The sequence below is a fragment of the Siphateles boraxobius genome, unplaced genomic scaffold (assembly GCF_051911475.1).
Source record: "Siphateles boraxobius isolate OS27281-9 unplaced genomic scaffold, OSU_SipBor_1 12, whole genome shotgun sequence".
In the NCBI taxonomy this organism is placed as follows: Eukaryota; Metazoa; Chordata; class Actinopteri; order Cypriniformes; family Leuciscidae; genus Siphateles; species Siphateles boraxobius.
In genome coordinates, this window is record NW_027508722.1 from 25,390,004 (window position 1) to 25,412,878 (window position 22,875).

Below are 22,875 nucleotides of genomic sequence, written 5' to 3' on the forward strand. Positions count from 1 at the left end.
GCACTTAATTCAAAGGTCACTGCAGTACTCTACAAAACCTATAAAAATCTGGTTTGTTTTTCTCTGCCAGTGACCAACTTTCACTCTGTGAACTATGTTCAGCTTTACAGTTAATGCCAGTGAGATCTTCTCATAAATGCAGGCAGCTATCAAACTGGCAATCAACCTAAACCTCACGTAGCACTAGAGGGAAATAGAAGCGAAGCAGACAGTAATTGTGAAAAATAGACAGTTCAGAGAAACAAAACACTGAAGCCATCCTTCATCGAAAACTGAGAAGATCAGTAAATTGTCATAAATGAACACACACATAGCATTTGTCTATTGTGATAGGCTGTGTTGTACCTCCAGGACTGACTGTAAGGCTGTAAGAGTGAGAGCAGGAGAAGAGGCTGAGATGTTCTCGCTCACATAATCTCCTGACTGATTCATCACACCAATTCGAGAAAGTGCTCAATTCCAAAAACCGCCAGACATGCTACAGCAATGTTTTCAACAGGAATATAAAACAAATGTCTCTGTAAAAAAAAAAAAAGAAAAAGACAAAAACACTGTGCGGTGCGAGAAAAAACATAATTCTAACTTAAACGGATTTTAGGAATATGGCAGCTTCTTTTTAAGGTTGTCTAAAAGATAAACCTCCAGCCATAACAGCTATCTACACCAACTTGAACCATAAATGACGAGCTTGGACCAGAAACTCTAGCTACCATGAGAAGCTGGTTTTATTTTAATTTTCCAACAAAAAACAAAACTCGTAATAAAAAAGCAAAACCACGCAAGACTCAAGAGGGATGACAGCCAATATCTTTATTGCTTATTGAATAACAGCCAAATGATCTTGCACAAGTTTTCTGAGAACGTCAGATGTTATTATGAAACGCTGATGCCAAGTTATAATGACACAGATCATTTTTCACAAAGAATAAATCTAGGAAATAACATGAAAACTAATATTAGAAGCAAGCTAAATATTACACTCACGGTGACAGAGAGCGAAGCGGAAAATATCTTTCTAAATGTTAAAATCCTCAATCAAACTAATTTTTCCAACGAATGCGAACAGGAAGTTCCATTGGAATATTTTGAGGAATCTATTCTATACCATATCAGTTGTTGATATAAACGGATATTCAAGATTTGTTTAGTTTTTTGGTATCAATAAATATTAGATTTAATTGCACATGCTCAATTCCTCTATTTGTACATTTAAATGCTTTTGATCTTACAATCACTTTAATAAAAACTAATTTAAGTACACTGTTAAATGTAATGCTCATCAAATCTCAAATTGAATCTAATTTCTTATACTGTACATTATAATTTTGTGATGTCTAAATTTACTTGGACTATTTAAAACAATTACTAGTTAGTTTTTATTTTATTTTAATTTATTTAAACAAAAAAGTATTTGAATTTATGTCATGCCATTTATCCGCCACATTAACATCCAAATAATTATTGGTCAGAATTGTATCCCTTCTGCTTTTCTTAAAAGCAAGTACAAATAGAGTCAAAAACATAACAGAGAGACATGTGTTTTACTCAGGGCAGAGGATAGGAGGAGAGTAAGCCACAGGGGAGAAGGAAGAGTAAGAATGAGAGACAGCGAGGAGAGGATTGACCCCTCTCAACAGCATCTACAAAAGACATCCATCAGTGCAAACCCTTCTCAAAGCCCCCCTCTGCTTACAACCCGTTTCTTAACCTCTTATCTTTCCTCTCAGCAGTCACAGCTCTGTGACACTGCCATAAAGACTCATCATCACGTTGGTGCTGCTGACTGACAAACACTGAATTGAGATCTGTTTTAAAGTACAGATGGTAAGATGACTTTAATTAGGCCCTGTTTACACCTGGTATTAAGAAGTGTTTTCATCAATTGGATCACAAGTGGACGTTGCCAAATACAGGTGTAAACGGGGTCCAAAAGATTTTGAGCTTGTCCACTTCCAAAGGTAGTTGAAAACGCAAGCAGTCAAAACGTTCCAACGACCACAGAAGACCGCCTACTCTCTGCCTACTGACCTAATGCGTAAATATTATGGGAAGCGCACTAGATTGAAGGGATTTAGTTTAGAAGACCTAAGTTAAGACGAAAAACATACCAACCACAATGTTCTCTCACCATTCTGGATTTCGAACACACATTCGGAAAGTTTGGAATGGTCTCGTGCAAACTAAATCAATCTAAGATGACAGGGCTTTACCACTGATGACTTCAAGGGATGGTCTAGCCAAAAATTACAAATAAGTCATCATTTTATTCACCCTTTTGCCGGTCCTAACCTCTGACTATTTCTTCTGTGAAACATAAAAGTATTTTGAAGAATGTTTTTGTCCATAGTGATTCCATTGACTTATTGTTTGGACTCAAAAGACACCACATTTTTCAAAATATCTTCTTTCGGGTACCACAGAACACCCCACACTAGATGATGTGATCAGAACATTATCTCCCAAAAACTATATTCCCTGAAAAGTAAAAATTATCATTAAAAAGAAATCAGTCAGACAGAAATGTCTCATCGCTGCTATTTGTGTTGTTGACCCCTGTCACTCTGTAACCTAATGAAACCCTCAGCTGTTCTAAAACAGTTAGGAGCGCAAACCTCAGCCAATCAATAGTAATAATAACAGGGAAAAATGTCACCATGTCACACTACGACCTAAAAGCAGCCCAGGATAATTCTCCTAATGAATAGTCCAGAGGAAAAAAAGAGCCTGAGGCCTGGCTGAGATGAATAAATCCACATTCCACTCAACATGGCCTGGCTTAATAATATACACCTGACAATTCCAATGCTCGGTTTAGCAGCACTTCAGGTAGCTGAAACTGGGTCTTCTTTAACAAATTTTCCTGACGCGCTTCTGGACAGAGTCATGGTAACATAAATATTCACCCATGCAGGCATAAAACTTCATCAACGCAAGCCATCACTGAGTCAACACTCATCGATCAATATCAGATACAAGACTGACAGTAGAACGAAGATTCCGATTTTGAAGGCAAGACAATAGTCGAGCAAAACACGATTCAACATGAGTAAAACAAAGGTGCTGATAGCTATATTTACAATGTCAGACTGACCATCATATGATTTGATTAGCTAGTTCAGTTACTGAATAAACAAAAAAAAAATACACATGGAAGTATTCAATAACTAGACTACCATTCAAAAGTTTAGGGTCAGTAAGACTTGTTTTATTTTTTTGATAAAAAGTGTCTCAAAAAAAGGCTGCCTTTATTTCATAAAAATACAGTTAAGATATGTATATTGTAAAACATTTCAATTTTAAATACATTTTCTATTTTAATATATTTTGATTTGTTCCTGAGATGAGAAAGATACATTTCAGCAGCCATTACTCAGTAATCAATATTGAAAACAGTTGTACTGCTTAATATTTGTAGCACTTTTTTAAGAATTCTTTGATGACTAACATTCAAAATATATAACAGCATTTATTTGATATATACATATATATATATATTTTTCATATAATAAATGTAAAAGTTTTTTTCTTCCCAAAAAAACAACAACAAACATTTATAACGGTAATATATTTAAAGAAATATTCCAGGTTCAGTAATTTAAAGGACAAGATCGGTATTTTATACTTAAAGCCCTGTTTTAAGATCGTTTCTGATGAAATAGAACGGTTAAGATTGAAATTTGGACAAATGCTGCTGTCCCGAGAATTTTCGGTTTCTGTATTAACACCCCCCCACCTCGACAATGGTTTCCTAGGGGCACTGGAAGAATCATTCATAAAACGCTTTAAACTTTAGTTTACAAAGACGTGAAACTCACCGAGTGGTCTGGGGTGTTCACTGATATGCTCATGCAAAAATCGCTGCAAAAGATGCTTTCCAACAGGTGTTTTACCATTCGTTGTAAAACTGAGGACCTATTTTTCCAAACGCTTCACAACCGGACATTCTTCCGTTGAGAGCTTGAATAATAGACACTCCAGCCCAGTTGGTGGCGATAATGCACCTTTGCCAAAGTTTGGATAGCATAGCCTACGATACCCCGACTGCATACATAAAGAATACAAACAACCCCATTTTCGTCTCCAGCAGCAGAGTAATACCGTTACCTCACAGAACATCCAATACAAGTCAATGGAGTTGGACAAAAACTACGATAAAACCTGTTGGAAAGCATCTTTTGCAGCTATTTTTGTGTGAGCATATCAGTGAACACCCCAGACCACTTTGTCAGTAAACTAAAGCTTGATGCGTTTTATGAATGATTCTTCCAGTGCCCCTATGAAACCATTGTCGAGGTGGGGGGGTGCTAACACAGAAACCGAAAATTCTCGGGACAGCAGCATTTGTCCAAATTTCAATCTTTACAGTTCTATTTCATCAGAAACGATCTTAAAACAGGGCTTTAAGTGTAAAATACCGAACTTGTCCTTTAAGCTCAACATTTGCGGCATAATGTTGATTATCGCCAAAAGTAATTTCCACTGTCCCTCATTTTCTTTTAAAGAGATGAAAATATAGGTTACTGTGAAGTACTTTCAATAGGAGTAAATGGAGCCAATGTGTTAAACAGTATTATAGACACAAGATGTAAACAAGATTTTGTGTAAAAAAAAATATAAAAAAAATCACTGCTTGAGCTTTTCTCTGTGAAGTTATGTTAAATTTTACAACTTTGATGCCATGATGACACCTAAAATGAATGCAAGAAATGATTGACTAAACAGCTTCACAGCTCAAATAATACAGAATCTGCTTTTAAATCTGCCAAAACTTGCCCCCATTCACTTCCATTGCAAGTGCCTCAGTCTTGGTTTTGCTATTTTAAAAAAGAATAGAGGGAAGAGTCAAAGTCATTTTTTGAGGTAATCAACACAAATGTTGTCAACTGAGCTTAACTTGTATTGAACCCGTAATATTCCTTTAATGGTCTCTTTACTCTTCAATCCAAGTTGACTGAAAGGTTACTGAAAATTATTTAAACTCTTAAAACATCAACAGTATAGCTTTCTCAAATTTACATCAGTGCTGATATAATGTATAAGCAACATTTGCTGTGCCTGCCTGGTGGATCATTCCAATACCTGCAGCGGACCAAAGCTATGTTGAGACTTGTCAAATACACAGGAATTTGTTCTAAACAAATGTTGCAATGCATTACACATAACCTGCATATGGCGAACGAAATTTAAAAACAAAACCTAATATATTACTACACAGCATTAAACCACCATGTGAAAGACCACAAGCTAAAGACACTACCATCTTACCATTACTCAAACCAAAATAATGACCCAAAACATTCTTTAAAACATTTACAGGATCGTGTACATTAAGCAATAACAGTAAAAATGGCTGTACACACAGGCACACCTCTTTTATTTAGTATTTGAGGACAAATATCAAGGCTTACTGAAAAAACACCACAATATAAAAACATAGCCTCAAGCACAGCTCTACACCAAGCCAAGCCTCCTGGAGTTCTTCCGATCACATTTGCATTGGAAATAGGAAATTTGGCTTGAGGTAACCCTACTCCACCCTGAAGCAGAAAAAATGCCCTTTGTTTTATAGATGAGCCCATATGTGAGTACGCAAAGCAATGTTTTCAAATGAGATAATTCACATGGATGGGTTTTATATATATATATATATATATATATATATATATATATATATAATGTGACATAAGCTTCCGACCCTAAGCTGCCTGTTAGAAACTCTCCTCCTGTCTTGGAGCAGCTTGTAAATAATGAATGATTACCATTACACAATGCCCCTGTGTTTAATGCCAGCACTATAACAAAGACTCACGTACCTGCACTAGCACAACTTAGAAAACTCCAGTACTGCATGATGTATTTCCATGTACCTTTCTAGGCTCTTTCCTCAGTGCTCCTTACCTGTGCTAATGACGTAACGCTAGAGAATACCTGCAAAGGGTTCCTGATACCCACACATACACACGCCTAGAAAAGCCCCGCCCACCAAATATCTATGCTCTGATTGGTCAACATCCATAAAAAGCAGGTGAAGAACAAACACTTACTGACTCATTTACTTGAATTGTCTCTCGAACAGGTCCTTGCAATCAACCGGTTCTGCAATCTGCATCATTAGTTATTGTTTTTTCAAGGTTATTTACAGCATTTAGATTTCACATGTTTTGATAAAATTTTATTTTTAAACCAACTTGGTTTCGTATAAGCCTACATGTTGATTTAAGAAGAAAAAAAATCAATGTGATTCGTCAACGAATCATTCAGAAAAGTTGTGCGAGGCGGTTCAACAGATTCAATAGAAAGAACCGCTTCAAAATGATTCGTTCAAGAATTTCTAAATCAGCATAAAAAAAACAGCAGAATAAAAAAATAGAACTTTGATAAACAGATCAATAATTGAATATGGTTGGGGAGAGATATCATAATCTCCTTGCTAATTATTGTAGCTTTTCCAATGTGTTTTTTCTTCTATTTTATAAAATAATATTCGAATTGAATGTAACCAGTTTGAGATATTGGGCTACATAGCCTCCCTAACAAATCAGCCACATTACTGCATATTATCAGAACTAGTCATTAAAGTTCCAGTCTGTAACTTTTTTTTAAATAAATGGTTAAAAATTATCCAAAATAAATTGAGCAAACAAATAACCAGCCATTGTCCAAAACTATCTGCTTGCCTTAGCTCGATTCAAAGCTGTAAGCTTGTAAGAATGTATTTAACTCCAGTGGTACTGGTGGATTTCCGCGGCAAATTCGAGCATGTCTTTGCGTCATTACGTCACATTTGTACACATAACGAAGATGTCGCACAGTCACAGCCGCACAGTCTCCTCAAAACATTAGATTCATCCGCGTTGTGCCGTGCCGAGGCACAACCCACGTAAAGTTGATAATTTCGCGAATAACTGCAATTGCAGATTTCGAACAGAGATGGCGACAAAGAGAAAAAACTACGGACTGCAGCGAAAAAAAAAGTACTTGATACATTATTGGTAAAAAGTATCATAGGGCAAATACTAATAAAGCTTGCCTGAGCACAAAACTGGTTGCATTGTCTTGTTATTGTTTTCAGTTCACCATGTGAACAGAAACAGTCTGACAACAATACACAGCCCCTATCACAACACAGTTAACTCAAGAAGATATCAAACCAACAGCGATCATGACATATTTACACCGGGTTATTAAACATGCAGATTGGTGTTAAATTTGACACGACGCATTTTCCGTGAGGAATAAAACATTGGTAAAAGGCTTAAAATTACTGGGTATGGTCTCTTTCTCATTGCCAGGAGAATTTTTCCTGCAAAACCGTGCATAAATGACTTTAATCAGAAATTTAATAATGATACGGGAATCCTAAGCACGCTACAATGCAATAACACGCCTCGCAATCACAATGTAATTCAACACAACATGTCAAATTGGCCCAGGAAAGCCCACTCATGTCCCAGTGCAAATCCGAGCCCCTCACGCTATGCTACCAGGCTAACACACTTATTGCAATTATTACAGCAAATATAAAACGTGCATTCTTAACAAGGGACCAATATTTACCATATTATTTTCATCGAATGTCTCCAAAAACGCGCCCCTTGATAAACACCCTGTAATGTTTGGCTTTAGTTTGTATCCCGTGTTAACACTGTTTGTGGGTCCGTTCAGGCTCCGTGGGGTCTGTAGTGGATCTGAAGCCGGAATCCTCCCTCTTTCGTGCTCTCACTCGCGCTTCTGCTAGTGATGACCGATTCGCGAATGAATCATTATGCTGAACCGACACCTTTTAATCATTATTTAGAACTGACTCGAAAATCAATGGCCTGCAAGGACGGACATTAAAAACTACAATGAGTGACATGATAGCTATAACTAACGCTACATGTGTGACGGGTAGGAATATGTATCTGTAAAAAAATTAGAAAAAAAATAAAGAAAGATATACAAAAGGGAAAAAAATCTTTCTCTCAATTCAAGTGAAACCATCAAATGCAAATCATCTTTAACATTAACCTACATTTGTATCAACTTAATCGAAAACAGCGATATGCCGCGAATTTAACTAAATGTGTTGAAGTCCATAGACTTCAGGGAACCCGTTTAGAATGATGACTCAAATGAATCAGTGAATCGGGTCGAACGAACCGATAGAGTAAATGATTCGGGCTTCCCAACGCTGGCTGCTGCAGTTCTGAATCGCTCGCTCCAATATGGCTGACTCGACCTGAGACCAAAAATATTATCTAGCTGATGATTATTTTTAGATTGAAAAATAATAATAATCTATATATAGGCTACTGGTACAGTAGACTAGCCTTATAGATATTGAAGTTGGTGTTGATTGAGATTAATTTGGAAATGCCACCAACTAAGGAAAAAATAGCCTACCATCCACTTGACTTGACTACATCAGTATGATATGCACCTGTAAACTTTACAGAAGAATGTGCTCACAAAATATTTCTTTGACATCAAAACTAATAATTCTATGAATCAACTGTCTGTTATTTTGCTTCTCAATTATACAAATTCACTCCGCCACGCACTAGCTCTGAAAGCACTGATATGTGCTGCACGCCTACACACACACACAATCCAGGGACTAGGGACAGGATAGATGTGTGCTGGCTTTGTCTTCCAGACACATCCCCAAAATTCCTTCCAATGACGTCTGACAGTTATATGGCTGACCTCAGGGTCAGAATGTTACACATCAGCCAATCACTGCTCTCTGCATGGGTGGCAAAAAACAGCCAAGGGCCCCTTCTGCAAACACCTCCAGAGCGAGAGGGCTGATTCAGAATGGCTCCATGTTTATTAAGTCATATTTATTTAAAGTGTCCCTATTATGGATTTTTGAAAATGATCTTACATGTAGTGTGTAACAAAGATCTAAGCGAATGAAAACATCCTGCAAAGTTTTAAATTGGAAAGTGCACCGTATATAAAGTTATTGTCTTTTAAAAGTAAGAGTCGACTCTGAGTCAATGAAATGAATCGTTTTTCAAACGAGTCATAGGCCGTTTCGTTGTGACGTCAAGACGAAGCATTAGCATATTCCACGCCCACTTATTGCGTGCGCAGACGCAAGGGAAAACTTGAACCCCCTCAAACTGCAGCTAATTCCTGTGGATAATAGCATCATGTCGAGAAGAAGCTGTGCTCTACAATGTGAAGGTAAAGCCATTTTTTTTACTGCCAATGATGAGCATGTGAAGAATCAGTGGTTAAAACTCATCTTTACCATTATACCACTGCAGTATAATCCTAAACTTTTGCAGCGTTCCCTTTATTTTACTTACGACTGCTTCTCAAATCTAAGAGTTCAATGTGGGATTCGCAAACAGTTTGCTCTTGAAAGATGGTGTTCAAAATAGTTTTTTTTATTGGACTCGCGCTCAGATTGATATGGTAAAATCGACGTCATTGTTCGTTACTGTGTTAAGTTTATGGTGTAGGAAGCCTCAGGACAAGCAGAGCTGAGGTTTTTATACATGGATTTCTTGGTGACGTCATCACTGCTTGCGCACGCAACCAAGAGGCAAAAGACCCGCGGTCTTCGTACCGGAGTAAAGGACTAGGGAGCACATCTGACCTCAACACACAAAAATTCGGTGCGGCATCAAAGTATTTGACGCGCTGCACATGACCAGATATTGCGTAGGGATCCGGCAAGATCTCGCCATTGCTGAGAGTAAGTTTTTTAATATAATCGCCACAGTCGGAGGTACTAAGGCTTCCCACATAATCCATCGTAAAATCTTTGATTTACAGTAAAGTTATATGTGTGCAGTCATGATATGTTACAGGTCGTAAAGTAACGTAAACAAGGTTAACTTATATAAAAGCAAATTCGGGCTCTATAGAGGCTATTACATTACTAACGTAGTCTAACATGATAATTCATACATGCATCAAAGTATGTCTGGATTTTGAATCGTAAACAGTTGGACGTTTTACATAATGTTATATGAAACACAAACAAACAGATCCAACTCTGAAATTGCAGTTTATTTTTGAGTCAACAAGAAATTACAAACAATGCGAAAACTACGTTGATTACAATGTTCTTTTACAGAACTCACATAAAAGGTAGCGAGGTTTTTTGCCTCCTGGATGCGCGTGCATCCGGTATTGTTTGTATACAAGAAACCAGTGTCATTAATTTTTTTTATTTTTTTTTTTGGCTGGGGACCAAATATGACCCAGACATTTACAAAATCCCCCTAAATCATTTCTGATATGAAATAAATACAGATCCCTGCAATAACAAAAACCCAGATAGATAGTAGTGTAAAAGAGAGTTTCATACAATCTTACAAGCCATTCCAGAGGCACCACAAAATTTGGCACACAGTTACACAATCTACTTATTATGGCTTCAGTCCATCTTTAGGCAGTGCTGGTGTTTGGACCTCAATTTCCTTTGATCCAAGGCTTTTCAGGAAATTGTGTACAAGGCATTTGCACAAACCTCACCCGATTCTATATTCAGCTCTTTTGAAATAAGAACAGCTTTTAAAAGGACTGAAAGCTTTCAAATTCATTCAGAAAGATATATTAAACTGTTTTTTATATTTTATAGCTACACGCTTCAAAGACTTTGCTTATACTCAGGCTATACTAACTTTAGCTGGACAATAACTTTACTCTAAAGCTGCTGTAAAGCCAAAACAATCTTTGTTACTTTAATTTCCTATTATCACTGTGAAGCTGCTTTGAAACAATCTTTATTGTAAAAAGCACTATATAAATGAAGGTTGCTATACAGAAAAACATTCCCACGGTTGAGGTTTGATCAATCCCATTCCTGAAGCAGCATACGCTTCAAGTGCACAACAATTGGTTCTTAATTTAATTTATTTATTTGATATACTTGAGTTGGCCAAAGTGCTTTCCATTTAAACATTTCAACAGCATAAATAACAAAGAACCAAAAACATCAAACCAAAAATACATTAAAATACAAGTCAACAGTAAAACGAGGTGTAATCAACTGCTAACTCAGCCATATGCCTGGGCAAGTAAATGCACCCTCAGACGGGATTTAAAATGACCCAATGTAGTTCAGCATGTAATATCCAAAGGCAGGTTATTCCAGAGGCAGGGTGCAGCAATACAGAAGGCACAATCCCCTTTGGACTTTAGACGAGATTTCAGGACCTTTAATTAAAAAACTGCACTGCCCTGCTACTTGGTCCACTCCCAGTCAAAATCCTAGTTGCTGCATTTTGTCAGTTCAACAGAACAAGAGGAAGCCGTAGATACAATGAATTACAGTAGTCCAAACTTGAAAATATACAAGCCTGTATAACCTGCTTCAAATCGATTTTATTTTTGCAATGCACCTTAAATGAAAGAAACCAGACTTCCCAACTGAGTTTACATCAAATTTAAGCTCTGAATCAAATATCACTATGCTTTGCTTGCTTATGTAGCCTACATTAGAGGCAGGAGGACCTAGACGATCAAGTATATGCTTGGGTGACATAATGGAGCCGAACACTAGGCATTCTGTTTTAGCTTCATTAAGTTATAAAAAATTCTGTGCCATCCATAGTTGAATGTCACTTAAGCAATTCATCAGGGCATTTAATGCAGATCCATCATCTGCCTTCAACAGAAGATACAGTTGAGTGTCATCTGCATAACAATGATACCCATCATTATATTTTCGACAAAGTGATAGCATGTACAAAGAAAACAATATTGGCCCCAGAATTGACCCCTGAGGAACCCCACAAACTACAGAATCAGAAAAATTCCCAATTGTACTAGAGAACTTCTGTCCTTTAAATAAGAAGAAAACCATTTGAGGGCATTTCTTCGGATCCCTACCCACTGACTTAAACACTCTAAAAGAATTTCATATTCAACCGTATCAAATGCTGTCTTAAGATCAAGGAGAAGCGGAACAGCTCACTTTCCAGCAGCAATAAATCATTGATTATTTATTAAAAGAGCAGACTATATACTGTGTTTAGACCTAAAAAGACAGACTGTAATTTATTAAAAATATGATATGTATTTATAAATTAAAGCAGCTGATGATAAGCAGCCTTCTCCAAAATTTTAGATAAAAAAGCCAACTTTGAAATCGGGTAATAGTTACTGAAAACTAATGGATCACGTCTAGGCTTTTTAAGAAGAGGTATACAATAGCATGCTTTAGACAAGATGGGACCATTTGCTAGAATGCTATTTACAATACACAAAATTCTTCGGCCCACAACATCCAGAACCTGGAGAAGATGACGAAAAGGAATGACATCTAATGAGCAATTAGTATTAAATGCTGATTTATATCTGCAAGTTGAGAAATAGATGTAGAACTATTGGTACAAATAGCATTGTAGTAGTTGGTTGACTCCCATTTATAGTGACTGTCTAACTCCAATTAAAACCAGTAGCTGCTCTACTCACCACATGCTGACAGGGTTACATGACACTTTCAAAGGGCAAAAGTGTGTGTATTTCATTAAACTGAACAGATATAGTTAGAGAGAATGTGAAGAACATGAAATAATAAAAAGTCTATGTGAATTTTGTATAGAATATTTTTGTATACAGTGTACAGTTTTTGTATAAAGTGAATAAAATAAATCTCCCTTTCTTCTGCTTTATCTTCCAAGAATCAAATTTAAGAAAATTAAAAGCAGGGTCCACAGAAATATTCTTCCCTTATGTGCAGACAGCTGAGGAGCTGAGCTCATGTCGCAAAACCTGATGCAACACTGTAAGTGAAGCTAAGACCTTCTCAGCTTGTTTAATCTACTCTCCAGATAGCGATTTTACCATCAAGTTTTGCAGAGCCGCTGAGTATGTATCGGTCCTCTGCTGAGAACAGCGTTTGAACAATGTCTTCATGGGCCTCAAGCTCCTTCTCAACTTCCAGGCTCTCAGAGTCCAACACAAAGATCTTCCCCACAACCTTGCTGAGGGGTGACCCACCACTACAACCAACCCAGACCTGGAAAGAGGAGAAATGTTATTGTTTTTTGTTTTTCTTTAAAGATCAACATCCAAAGTGCTATAATGCTCTTATTTCATCATGTTGTATCAAAGAATTGATATCACCAAACAAACAAAAAGACAAACTAGCCTACTGTGTGAAAGTTTGGGGTTAGTATTGGTAAGATTTTTTTTTAATGTTTTTGAAAGAAGTCTCTTATGCAAGGCTGCATTTATTTGATAAAAAAATTCAACATTAATTATCTCTGAAGAAAATTTGCTTGGATCTTTTGACATATAAGAGGTCTTTGTACCGTTGAAACATCATGCAAGTTTCAAAGCTTAAATCGTTCTGCTCTAATCAAGCTCCAAAAACGTCTCGTTTTGATATTGCGGGATCTGTGACATCACAAGAGCAAATACATTTGCAAATACCTGCCTTCAGAGCAAGACATCGATGAATACATCATCACACCATAGGACATGCCACTTAACGGCTGACATTTTCCTACACTGGATGTGAGTGTTGCAAAGCGTTAAAAGCTAATAGAATCCATTATAATCACTGACACGGTCTACACTGAATACAGTATACAGATGTGCATTTAGTCTCTGACATACTCCACACACTTGAGTCTGTCGACAACAGGACAAGTGGAAGTGCGTTCGCTTTGACACGTCCAGTTTAAATAGCTCTTTTACGTAAGTAAAATATTTCAAAATGCTTTGTCTGTAAATTAAGGTTTTATATGGATAATGTTGTCAAAAAACACTCGTTGGCGTTGACTCTGCATTGACGTTAGCCAATCATAATAGTGGGTTTTTTCCCCCACATATATATACATTAGGGTTGTTTTTTTTGTGCAAAAAACTTTAACAACATTACAAGTGATCCTCAAGGAACATATTAAAATAAAGTAATTTGATATTTTGTGGAAATTGTGAGGATTCTTTGATGAATAAAAAGTTATTTTGTTACATTATAAATGTCTTTAATCTCACTTTTGATCAATTTAATGCATTCTTGCTTAATAAAAGTATTCACTTCCCTAGTGAAAAATAAATGTACCAAAATGTATTTGAAATAAATTTATTTTATGCTAAGTATACTACCCATACATTTATATGTACTAAATATAAATACCCTACAATTGTACTTTTAGTATACTTAATTGATATAAAGTCTACTAAATTGGAAAAATAATTTTGTACTTAATGCGCTTTAGTTACCCGGAAGTATGTTTGTAGTATACTTAGTATGAAATAAAAGTATTCTAATTACATTCTGGTGTAGGTTTTTTTCACCAGCGTTCTTTCAAAAATAAAATCTTACTGACCCCATCCTTTTGACCAGTTGTGCCGTGAGTAGATATATTATCATATTTAATTCAATTAATTTTAATTGCATAATAAAATAATTAATCGCTTTAAAGATTTTATTTACAATTCCAGTACGTGTGAGTATGAGCATGGAAAAGTCATGAAAAAGGTACCATCTACACCTCCAGACTGAGTACCTGCTTCTTTACTCTGATCATACAGGTGACCTCACTGCAACTGGGGAGTGTGACCCGTTTAGGTGGTTTGATGGGGTCAGTGGAGTCCCATATAATAAGCTCTGCTGAGTCTGTAAAACTTGTCCAGATCTGTCGTCTCTAAAAATAAAATAAAAACACAAAACAAGAGCCTATGAATTGTTATTTCCTTTATTAATTAATTACTATGTTCATTATATATGAATAAAGCTGATTCTGTGGTGACACAAACCTCCATAAGCAGTGCGACTCTGCTGAAGGCACTGGCAGTGGTTTTCATATTGTCTGGTAGGGAAATCTTACGAAGCAGAGTTCCATTCGGTCTCAGCTTCATTACGCAATCTCTGGCACCTTCACAAACAATAAACAAAAGCTAAATTGAAATTAAATACTGTATATATTCAGATTAACCTCATTAATGTCAAGCTATCTGTTGCCAGATAACCTCTGAAAAAACTATGACAGGTTTATTTCATGCCATCTAAACGCTTTTGTAAAATATAATATTAAAAAAATCTATAGTGACTGTTGCAGCTTCTAGCTAACAACATGTTTTACTAGGCTGATGACAAACTTACCACACCATAAGGCGTCATTGTGAACTTGAATGGACTGCAGTCTGTCACAGGACAGATGAAACTGCATCTTCACCTTCAGAGAGGGGACGTCCCAAACAATCACAGTGCCATCTGCACTACAGGAATACACCTGTGCTTGGCTTGGAGAACACATAAAAATGTATTTATAAAATAATCTCTATTCTCAACCACAGTTGTCAAGTTTACAGAAAATATCGCAAACAATGCTGCCGCCTGCTGGTGAGATTACTGTTTTATTTCATTTTTAATTGTTTTTTGAGGTAAATATGATCTATCTATCTATCTATCTATTTATCTATCTATAAAAAAACTAAATGAATTATAATAATACTTATATTAGATATAATTCAAATGTATTATATATATATATATATATATATATATACGTGTGTGTGTGTGTGTGTGTCTATTCATGGTTAATAAATTATAACTATACATAAACTAAATGTATTATAATAAATTAAAATAAAATATATAGTTAAAATGCATATATTATCTAGTATTTATTTCTATTTATAGTATTTCCATTTATTTATTTGTTTAATTATTATCTACATATCTATAGATAATAAGCAAACTATTAGAAAAAAATAATGTATATATACTATAAATTGTATTATAATAAATTTACTTTATTATCTGTAGATAATTAATAACACACCCATAGTTTATATATATATATATATATATATATATATATATATATATATATAATTATTATTATTATTATTATGACATCATTATATTATATTACTATATTATATAAAATTAGATTATTATGATATATTATTATACTGGACCCACTGAATGAGGTTACATCTAATATTTACCTTAATCTGTTCTCAGGGCTCAGTTTCTCCAAAGCGAAGTCTGTGACCTCTACATGGTGCTCCGTCAGTTGTTTATGACACAACATACTTTGAGTGTTGATTATGTAAATCACAGAGTTCTGAGAACCAATCCACACCTGCTCTTGGTCCAATCCCATCATGCAGTTCTGGACACAAAAAAACACTACTGTAAGATTTATACTTTCATCTTTCGATCCATAAGCTACAGTTAGGAGTTCAAGACAGGAAAACAAAGCTGCTACAATTCTCCAATCTACAAGGTGGCATCATATACATTTTACTGTGGCAATAAGAAAACTCTCAGAAAGGACTGTAACTATTAAATAACTGTCAACCGGTAAAAACCCAGTCAGTTACTTGAAGATCCTAAAATATAAAAACACATTTTCACTGAGGTCAGTGTCACTAAATAGAAAAGGACATTTGATTTTGCCTTCAATTCCTTGTCTATCATCTTTGATTTATTAAATCAAAATTGATTGGCAACATCTTACCAGTCGAGAATCTCCTAAATTAATGCAGTTTTGCATTAGGGACCAACTGACAGCATCGAACACAACCACTTTCCCACAGCTGAGGGCACACCAGAGCTTAGGGTTTCCATCCACACCACTGTTGCAGAAACTTAACTGGCCTGGAAGGAGTTTGAGTTGAAAAGAGTAATTTAACATTAAACCTTCCACAAACAGTTTGTTCATGTACTGAAACAAAAAAATAATAATGTGCTACACATTCTCATTTAGGTGTTAACGAAAATCTAGATCCAAAGCAATACACACACACACAAACATATTTACAGTTGTGGTCAGAATTAATGCATGGCACCCCTGCTAAATATGATTAAAAATGGCTGAAAAAAATAAATCTGCACTGTTTATCCTTTTTTAAGTTGGGGGGGGTGCGCTTCTTCTTCAGTTCGCTCCACTCATCAGGGTCAGGGTACTGGAACGGTCATGGCAGAAGCTTCATTTTGTGCTCAGTTACCCATTTTTGTGTTGATTTTGATGTTTGTTTTGGATCGTTGTCCTGATGGAAGATTCAAGCACGACCCATTATAAGATTTCTAGCAGAAGCCATCAGGTTTTGATTTTTTATCTGTTGATATTTGATAGAATCCACAATGCCATGTATCTGAACAAGATGTCCAGATTTCAGCAGAAAAATATGCCCAGAACATTAAAGATCCAACGGTATATTAAATTGTACACTTGGGGTACTTTTTATCCTTGTGTGCACCAAACCCATCTAGCGCGTTTGCTGCCAAAGAGCTCTTTTTTTTGTTTCATCTGACCACAGAACCCTGTGCCGTTTGACGTTCCAGTCGTTTCTGACAACTGTTTCTGACAGTTTTTTTTTTTTTTTTTTGGTAGGCTTCTGACCCCAACACTCAACTAATCTCTGCAATTCTCCATCTGTGATCCTTGGAGAATCTTTGGCCACTCAAACTTTTCTCCTCACCGTGCATTAAGACAATATAGACACAAGTCCTCTTCCGGGCAGATTCGTAACATCTTTAGTTGATTGGAATTTCTTAATTATTGGCTTGATGGTCAAAATGGGGATTTTCAATTCTTTAGCTATTCTTACAGCCACTTTCTATTTTGTGATCCTCAACAATCTTTTGATGTACATCCGAACTATATTCTTTGGTTTTACTCATTGTGATTGATGATTAAGGGAATTTGTCCTTTGCTTTTCCTCATATATAAACTCCTGTGAAACAAGAAGTCATAGCTAGACAATTTCATGTTCCTAGTCACCCTAGTGTGCAAAAAAAGGTAAATATTAATGGGGATATACTTCAGAGAAATGTTAAATTCTAGAGGTGCCAATAATTGTGGCCAACGTGTTTTGGAGAAAACCATTTATTTCAAAATTATATTTATACACATGTAACGATATTCTGCTTGAGATCTACCAGGCATTGCTGCTTTCCTTGACTATATAATTATATTTAATTTGCTACATCCATGACAAATTTTTATTCTGAAAGAATGTAAAATTATGGCGAAATGTCATGGGGACAGGAGGAATATCATTACCACAACATTAACATATATTAAATAACTATTTCATGCATGCATACCTGGAGTGTATAGCAAGACATTGACAGACTGAGGCTTCATCATGTTTTGGGATGGATTGATCTTGTGTTTCAAAGTTTCTGCTGTGGGTCTAGGGACGATCATGGGGACTGTGGGAATGAAGACAAAAGACTTCTATAAAGCTTTCCTGTGTTCATCATATAGATGTTCTTACAGGTAGAGAATCAGACACATTATAGATGGAAATGCACCTTCTTGTCGTAGCTTTTCAAAATAGGCCAATTTGGAGGCAGCATTAACGGCCTTCTGTGTCTGTAAACAGTGCACCACTGTATCCATAAGCAGGACGTTGGTCAGTGCCTGCTGCATATACTGGGGGTCCTGATAACAAAAGAGATCAAAGATCACAAAATAAAGCACTTTAAATTGTGCGTGTGTGTTTTAAAAAGGGGAGGAACAGTTATCTCCTCAAGTAAGGAAAGAGAATTCAACGCACATTGAACAATTTACACCCAGTGAAGGAAGTGTGTGTGTGCGCATGTTTATCTTAATGGTTGGAAATGGAAATAAACTAATAGGGTGTAGCAAAGCGATTGTGAAAATTATTTTAATTTTAAATTATTTTGACAGGTATTAATCATCCCTACACATCCTAAACACACCCTGCCCATTACCATTAAAAACACTGTTGTCACGGTCACCATCTAGTCCCCTCCTCCTCGCTACAATTCCAATCATCCTCCCTGGCCCTCACCTGCATGCACTTCCCAATCAACCGCACCTGCACTTCATTTGATCATCAGCACAGTCAGCACAAAAGCACTTTCCACACACAGTCACATTATATATTGCAGTGTTCAGACATATTATAGACTGTTAATATAATGATATGCATAATTCATTGTAGCCTAATCGATCTAAATGTTTTAGACAATTTTCAAAGAGGATCCTCATTGAAAATTGTCTATAACAAAGGTCGATTATAATGAATTATAGGCATATAATTATATTATTATTATTCCTCGAGGAGTAAGCTTCTATGTAATATTTTATTGTCCTCACAGCGCATTGCGGCGATGTGCTGTGAAATGATTGCGTGGCAAATTAATTATTATAGCAGATCAATTTAATAATAAAATTAGCCTTCCCTAATACAATAATACTAATAATAATTTAATACATAAATTGGAAGTGCTAAATCATCTTGATATTGATAACTGATGCTTGTTTTGACATTATCTCTGGAGACATGATATCGTCTACCAACCCAGCACGGGGGTTTATCGCACATATTTCACACGTACTGTATAGTGTGAGCAGTCAAGTCGCAGCTCGACGTTCAGACCGTATAGTGTGAGCACATAAATCCTGAGCTTTGGCTTTATATCGCATGCGATCTGCTCGTTCAGTGTGAGTAAGATACCTTGCTGAAATCGCACAGACATCGCACAGTGTATGCCCGCCTTTACCCACCTTGGATGTTTAAATGTGATCGTCTACCTTCTGTGTATCCAACGTCTCCGTTGTCTTCCTGCTTCCAGACATCATCCCGTTACTTACCTCTCTCCATTCCATTGTGTGTTTGTTCCAGCATTCTCTCTCCTCAACATCTACAACCTCCTTCCTCAATTGCAAAAGTACCATAAACTGTCAGTATATCTCATCATCTTCATTCAGAGACATTCACCATTGTCATCACCTACTGGTACTCATTTTCTTGTTTCAATAAACCTGTTTCTCCACATTACATCCTTGTTGTGAGTCTCTGTTTCATAACAGAAGACCAGACCAAGACAGATTATAGCACTATGGGCATACTCCTCTACCCACAAGATCCCACCGACCTACTCCTCAACCTCACCCAGGATCACCGCCCGATCGAGACATACATCGAGGAATTCCTCCACCTCGCTCACCAGGTGTCCTGGAAAGGGGGAGCCCTCAAGCACTCTTTCTGCATAGGTCTGGAGAATCCACTCTTTAGGCAATTTCCAGCTACTGCCACCACGTGTTCCTTGAGGGAATACCTTGACAACATCCTGTGAGTGAGTGGATCGTCCTACACCGTCAAAGTAGTCCCAGATATCCCTTCTGTTCATGTCTCCCCAAAGTGTCCAGTGTCTCGTCCCGTCGAGACCGCCGCCCTTCCAGTGTCTCATCCTGTCGAGACTGCCACCCTTCCAGTGTCTCGTCCCGCCAAGACCATCCTTCCATGGTCTCATTCCACTGAGACCACCTTTCCAGGGTCTCGTTCTGCCGAGACCGCCGTTCCGGGGTCTCGTTTCGCTTAGACCACCATTCCAGGGCCATATCCCAGGATGGCTGCCATTCCTGATTCTCTCCACGTCAGCCCTGCCGAGCCTGCGCTCCACGTCAGCCCTGCCGAGCCTTAACTTCTCCACGCCAGGCCTGCCGCGCCTGCACTTCACGTTGGTCCTGTCGAGCCTGCACATCACGTCATGCCCGCCGAGCTAGAGACTGTTCACGTCATGCCCGCCGAGCCCGAGCCCTCTTCTCCGGCCAAGTTCACCGTCGTCACACCCCCTGAGCCTGTCCCTGAACCTGTCCCAGAGCCTGTCCCTAAGCCCATAGTTCCGCCCAAGAAAATTTGGGCTATACCTCTCAGCCATGGACGCCCGAAGAGTCATCTCCGCCGTGACAGCCCGAAGGCTCATCTCCGCCGTGGCCGCCCGAAGGGTTGTCTCCGCCGTCCGAATTGCCGGCTCTGCCCTGGTCGCCTTCACAGCGTGCTCCATCCTGGTCCCCTGAACTGCCAGCTCCAAAGAGACTTTGACATTATTCTTTTGAACCTTATATTCACCAAAGAATCCTGAAAAAAGTGTATCCACAAAAATAAGCAGCACAACTGTTTTTCAACATTGATAATAAGAAATGTTTCTTCAGCACCAAAACCGAATGATTTCTGAAGGATCATGTGAAACTGAAGATTAGAGTAATGATGCTGAAAATTTAGCTTTGCCATCACAGGAAAAAAATGCTTTTAAATTCTATTAAAATAGAAAACATCTATTTAGTAAACGTAGTAATATTTCACAATTTTTACTGTTTTGACTGATGCGTTTTATCAGCATAAGAGACTTCTTTCAAAGACAGATCATTCATACCGGTGCCAAGCCTTCGAAACCTTTGTATGCATATTAAATTCTATTATTAAGTTGGTAAGGAAGGGTAAATGATTAATTTTGATTTCAAATTTTCAATAATATCTTCTCAGTCTGAGATATTTCACAGCACAGGTGAACTTTACCTTATGGTTGTCTGCCATCATTCTGCCAGCCCACATCTCCTTGATCATCAGGTTCCACAGTTCACTCTCAGATTTCAAATTTGCCTCGAATATCTCTTTCCTCAGGCTGTTCTTGATCTTTAGAGATGGGATCCTTAAAAGCGGAAACGGAGCAGTGGAGATCTTCACCTCCTGGGTTCACAGGATTCATAAGGTTACCACAAATACTAACTTCTCAGTTTGAATAGAATAATCACAGGTATGAACACTAACAAACCTCAATGTCCCTAAACTTGGTGATCTCAACATATCCAGGTCTGCCTGTGGTCAACAGAAAGAGCCTCTTCTGAGTCATGGCAATTTTACCAACACCATAACTGGTCTTCACAGAGCTGGACAGCTTGTACACACACTCATTGTTTTCCAGCTGTTCCAGGACCTCGGCAGGCAAGAGAACCTCCTGTGCTACTGCCTCAGTCTTTTGCCAGAAGGTGTAAAACACTTTGAAAATCTCTGGATTAATCTGCTTCTGCCCACCTGAGAAAGCAAAGGGATAGACTAGATCAGAACAAAATTTATTACATAATGTCACGCTAAATAGCTGATTATTTTAATTTTAATTAAAACTATTAATAACATTAATATTAATTATATATTTTTTAAAAATCTAAATATATTAAAACAATAAGACACTACAAGTAAATGTATTATATTTATTTGTTTTTTTTAAGTATCAGCAATATAATATTGTTCCGTTTTAAAAAGGTATATTAAAGTACATTTATTAATTTGGTATATTTAATGTTTGCTAAACACTAAAAATAAACTTTAAATGAGCATTAGAATATACACTCACCAAAAGGATTATTAGGAACACCTGTTCAATTTCTCATTAATGCAATTATCTAATCAACCAATCACATGGCAGTTGCTTCAATGCATTTAGGGGTGTGGTCCTTGTCAAGACAATCTCCTGAACTCCAAACTGAATGTCAGAATGGGAAAGAAAGGTGATTTAAGCAATTTTGAGCGTGGCATGGTTGTTGGTGCCAGACGGGCCGGTCTGAGTATTTCACAATCTGCTCAGTTACTGGGATTGTCACGCACAACCATTTCTAGGGTTTACAAAGAATGGTGTGAAAAGGGAAAAACATCCAGTATCCGACAGTCTTGTGGGCGAAAATGCATTGTTGATGCTAGAGGTCAGAGGAGAATGGGCCGACTGATTCAAGCTGATAGAAGAGCAACTTTGACTGAAATAACCACTCGTTACAACCGAGGTATGCAGCAAAGCATTTGTGAAGCCACAACACGCACAACCTTGAGGCGGATGGGCTACAACAGCAGAAGACCCCACCGGGTACAACTCATCTCCACTACAAATAGGAAAAAGAGGCTACAATTTGCAAGAGCTCACCAAAATTGGACAGTTGAAGACTGGAAAAATGTTGCCTGGTCTGATGAGTCTCGATTTCTGTTGAGACATTCAGATGGTCAGAATTTGGCATAAACAGAATGAAAACATGGATCCATCATGCCTTGTTACCACTGTGCAGGCTGGTGGTGGTGGTGTAATGGTGTGGGTGATGTTTTCTTGGCACAGTTTAGGCCCCTTAGTGCCAATTGGGCATCATTTAAATGCCACGGCCT

General features: G+C 37.3%; 2 protein-coding genes across 9 annotated transcripts in view; both read right to left on the bottom strand.

Moving 5' to 3' along the window:
- The window catches only part of ptk2ab (protein tyrosine kinase 2ab), a 64,576-nt gene extending 56,837 nt beyond the window's left edge, over window positions 1-7,739 (bottom strand). For 2 of the 8 annotated variants that reach the window (XM_077215534.1, XM_077215523.1), the window contains exon 1: window positions 7,558-7,736. Coding sequence is in view for 3 of the 8 variants with exons in the window: in XM_077215485.1 (XP_077071600.1) it covers window positions 5,814-5,850 (37 nt within the window). In the remaining 5 variants the exon portion in view is untranslated. Of the gene's footprint in view, window positions 1-5,813; window positions 5,961-7,557 lie in introns of those variants that run through there. The other 6 variants (XM_077215495.1, XM_077215503.1, XM_077215511.1 and 3 more) reach the window with 6 other exon arrangements.
- A 2,248-nt stretch (window positions 7,740-9,987) lies between these two features.
- Window positions 9,988-22,875, bottom strand: part of dennd3b (DENN/MADD domain containing 3b) — a 30,910-nt gene continuing 18,022 nt past the window's right edge. Inside the window, exons 15-24 of the mRNA XM_077215619.1 lie at window positions 21,503-21,762; window positions 21,247-21,417; window positions 18,230-18,359; window positions 18,020-18,127; window positions 16,428-16,567; window positions 15,913-16,079; window positions 15,062-15,201; window positions 14,716-14,834; window positions 14,466-14,603; window positions 9,988-12,967 (exon numbers count right to left, since the gene is read on the bottom strand). Of these exons, the coding sequence (XP_077071734.1) occupies window positions 12,764-12,967; window positions 14,466-14,603; window positions 14,716-14,834; window positions 15,062-15,201; window positions 15,913-16,079; window positions 16,428-16,567; window positions 18,020-18,127; window positions 18,230-18,359; window positions 21,247-21,417; window positions 21,503-21,762 (1,577 nt within the window). The 3' untranslated portion in view covers window positions 9,988-12,763. The remainder of the gene's footprint in view (window positions 12,968-14,465; window positions 14,604-14,715; window positions 14,835-15,061; window positions 15,202-15,912; window positions 16,080-16,427; window positions 16,568-18,019; window positions 18,128-18,229; window positions 18,360-21,246; window positions 21,418-21,502; window positions 21,763-22,875) is intronic.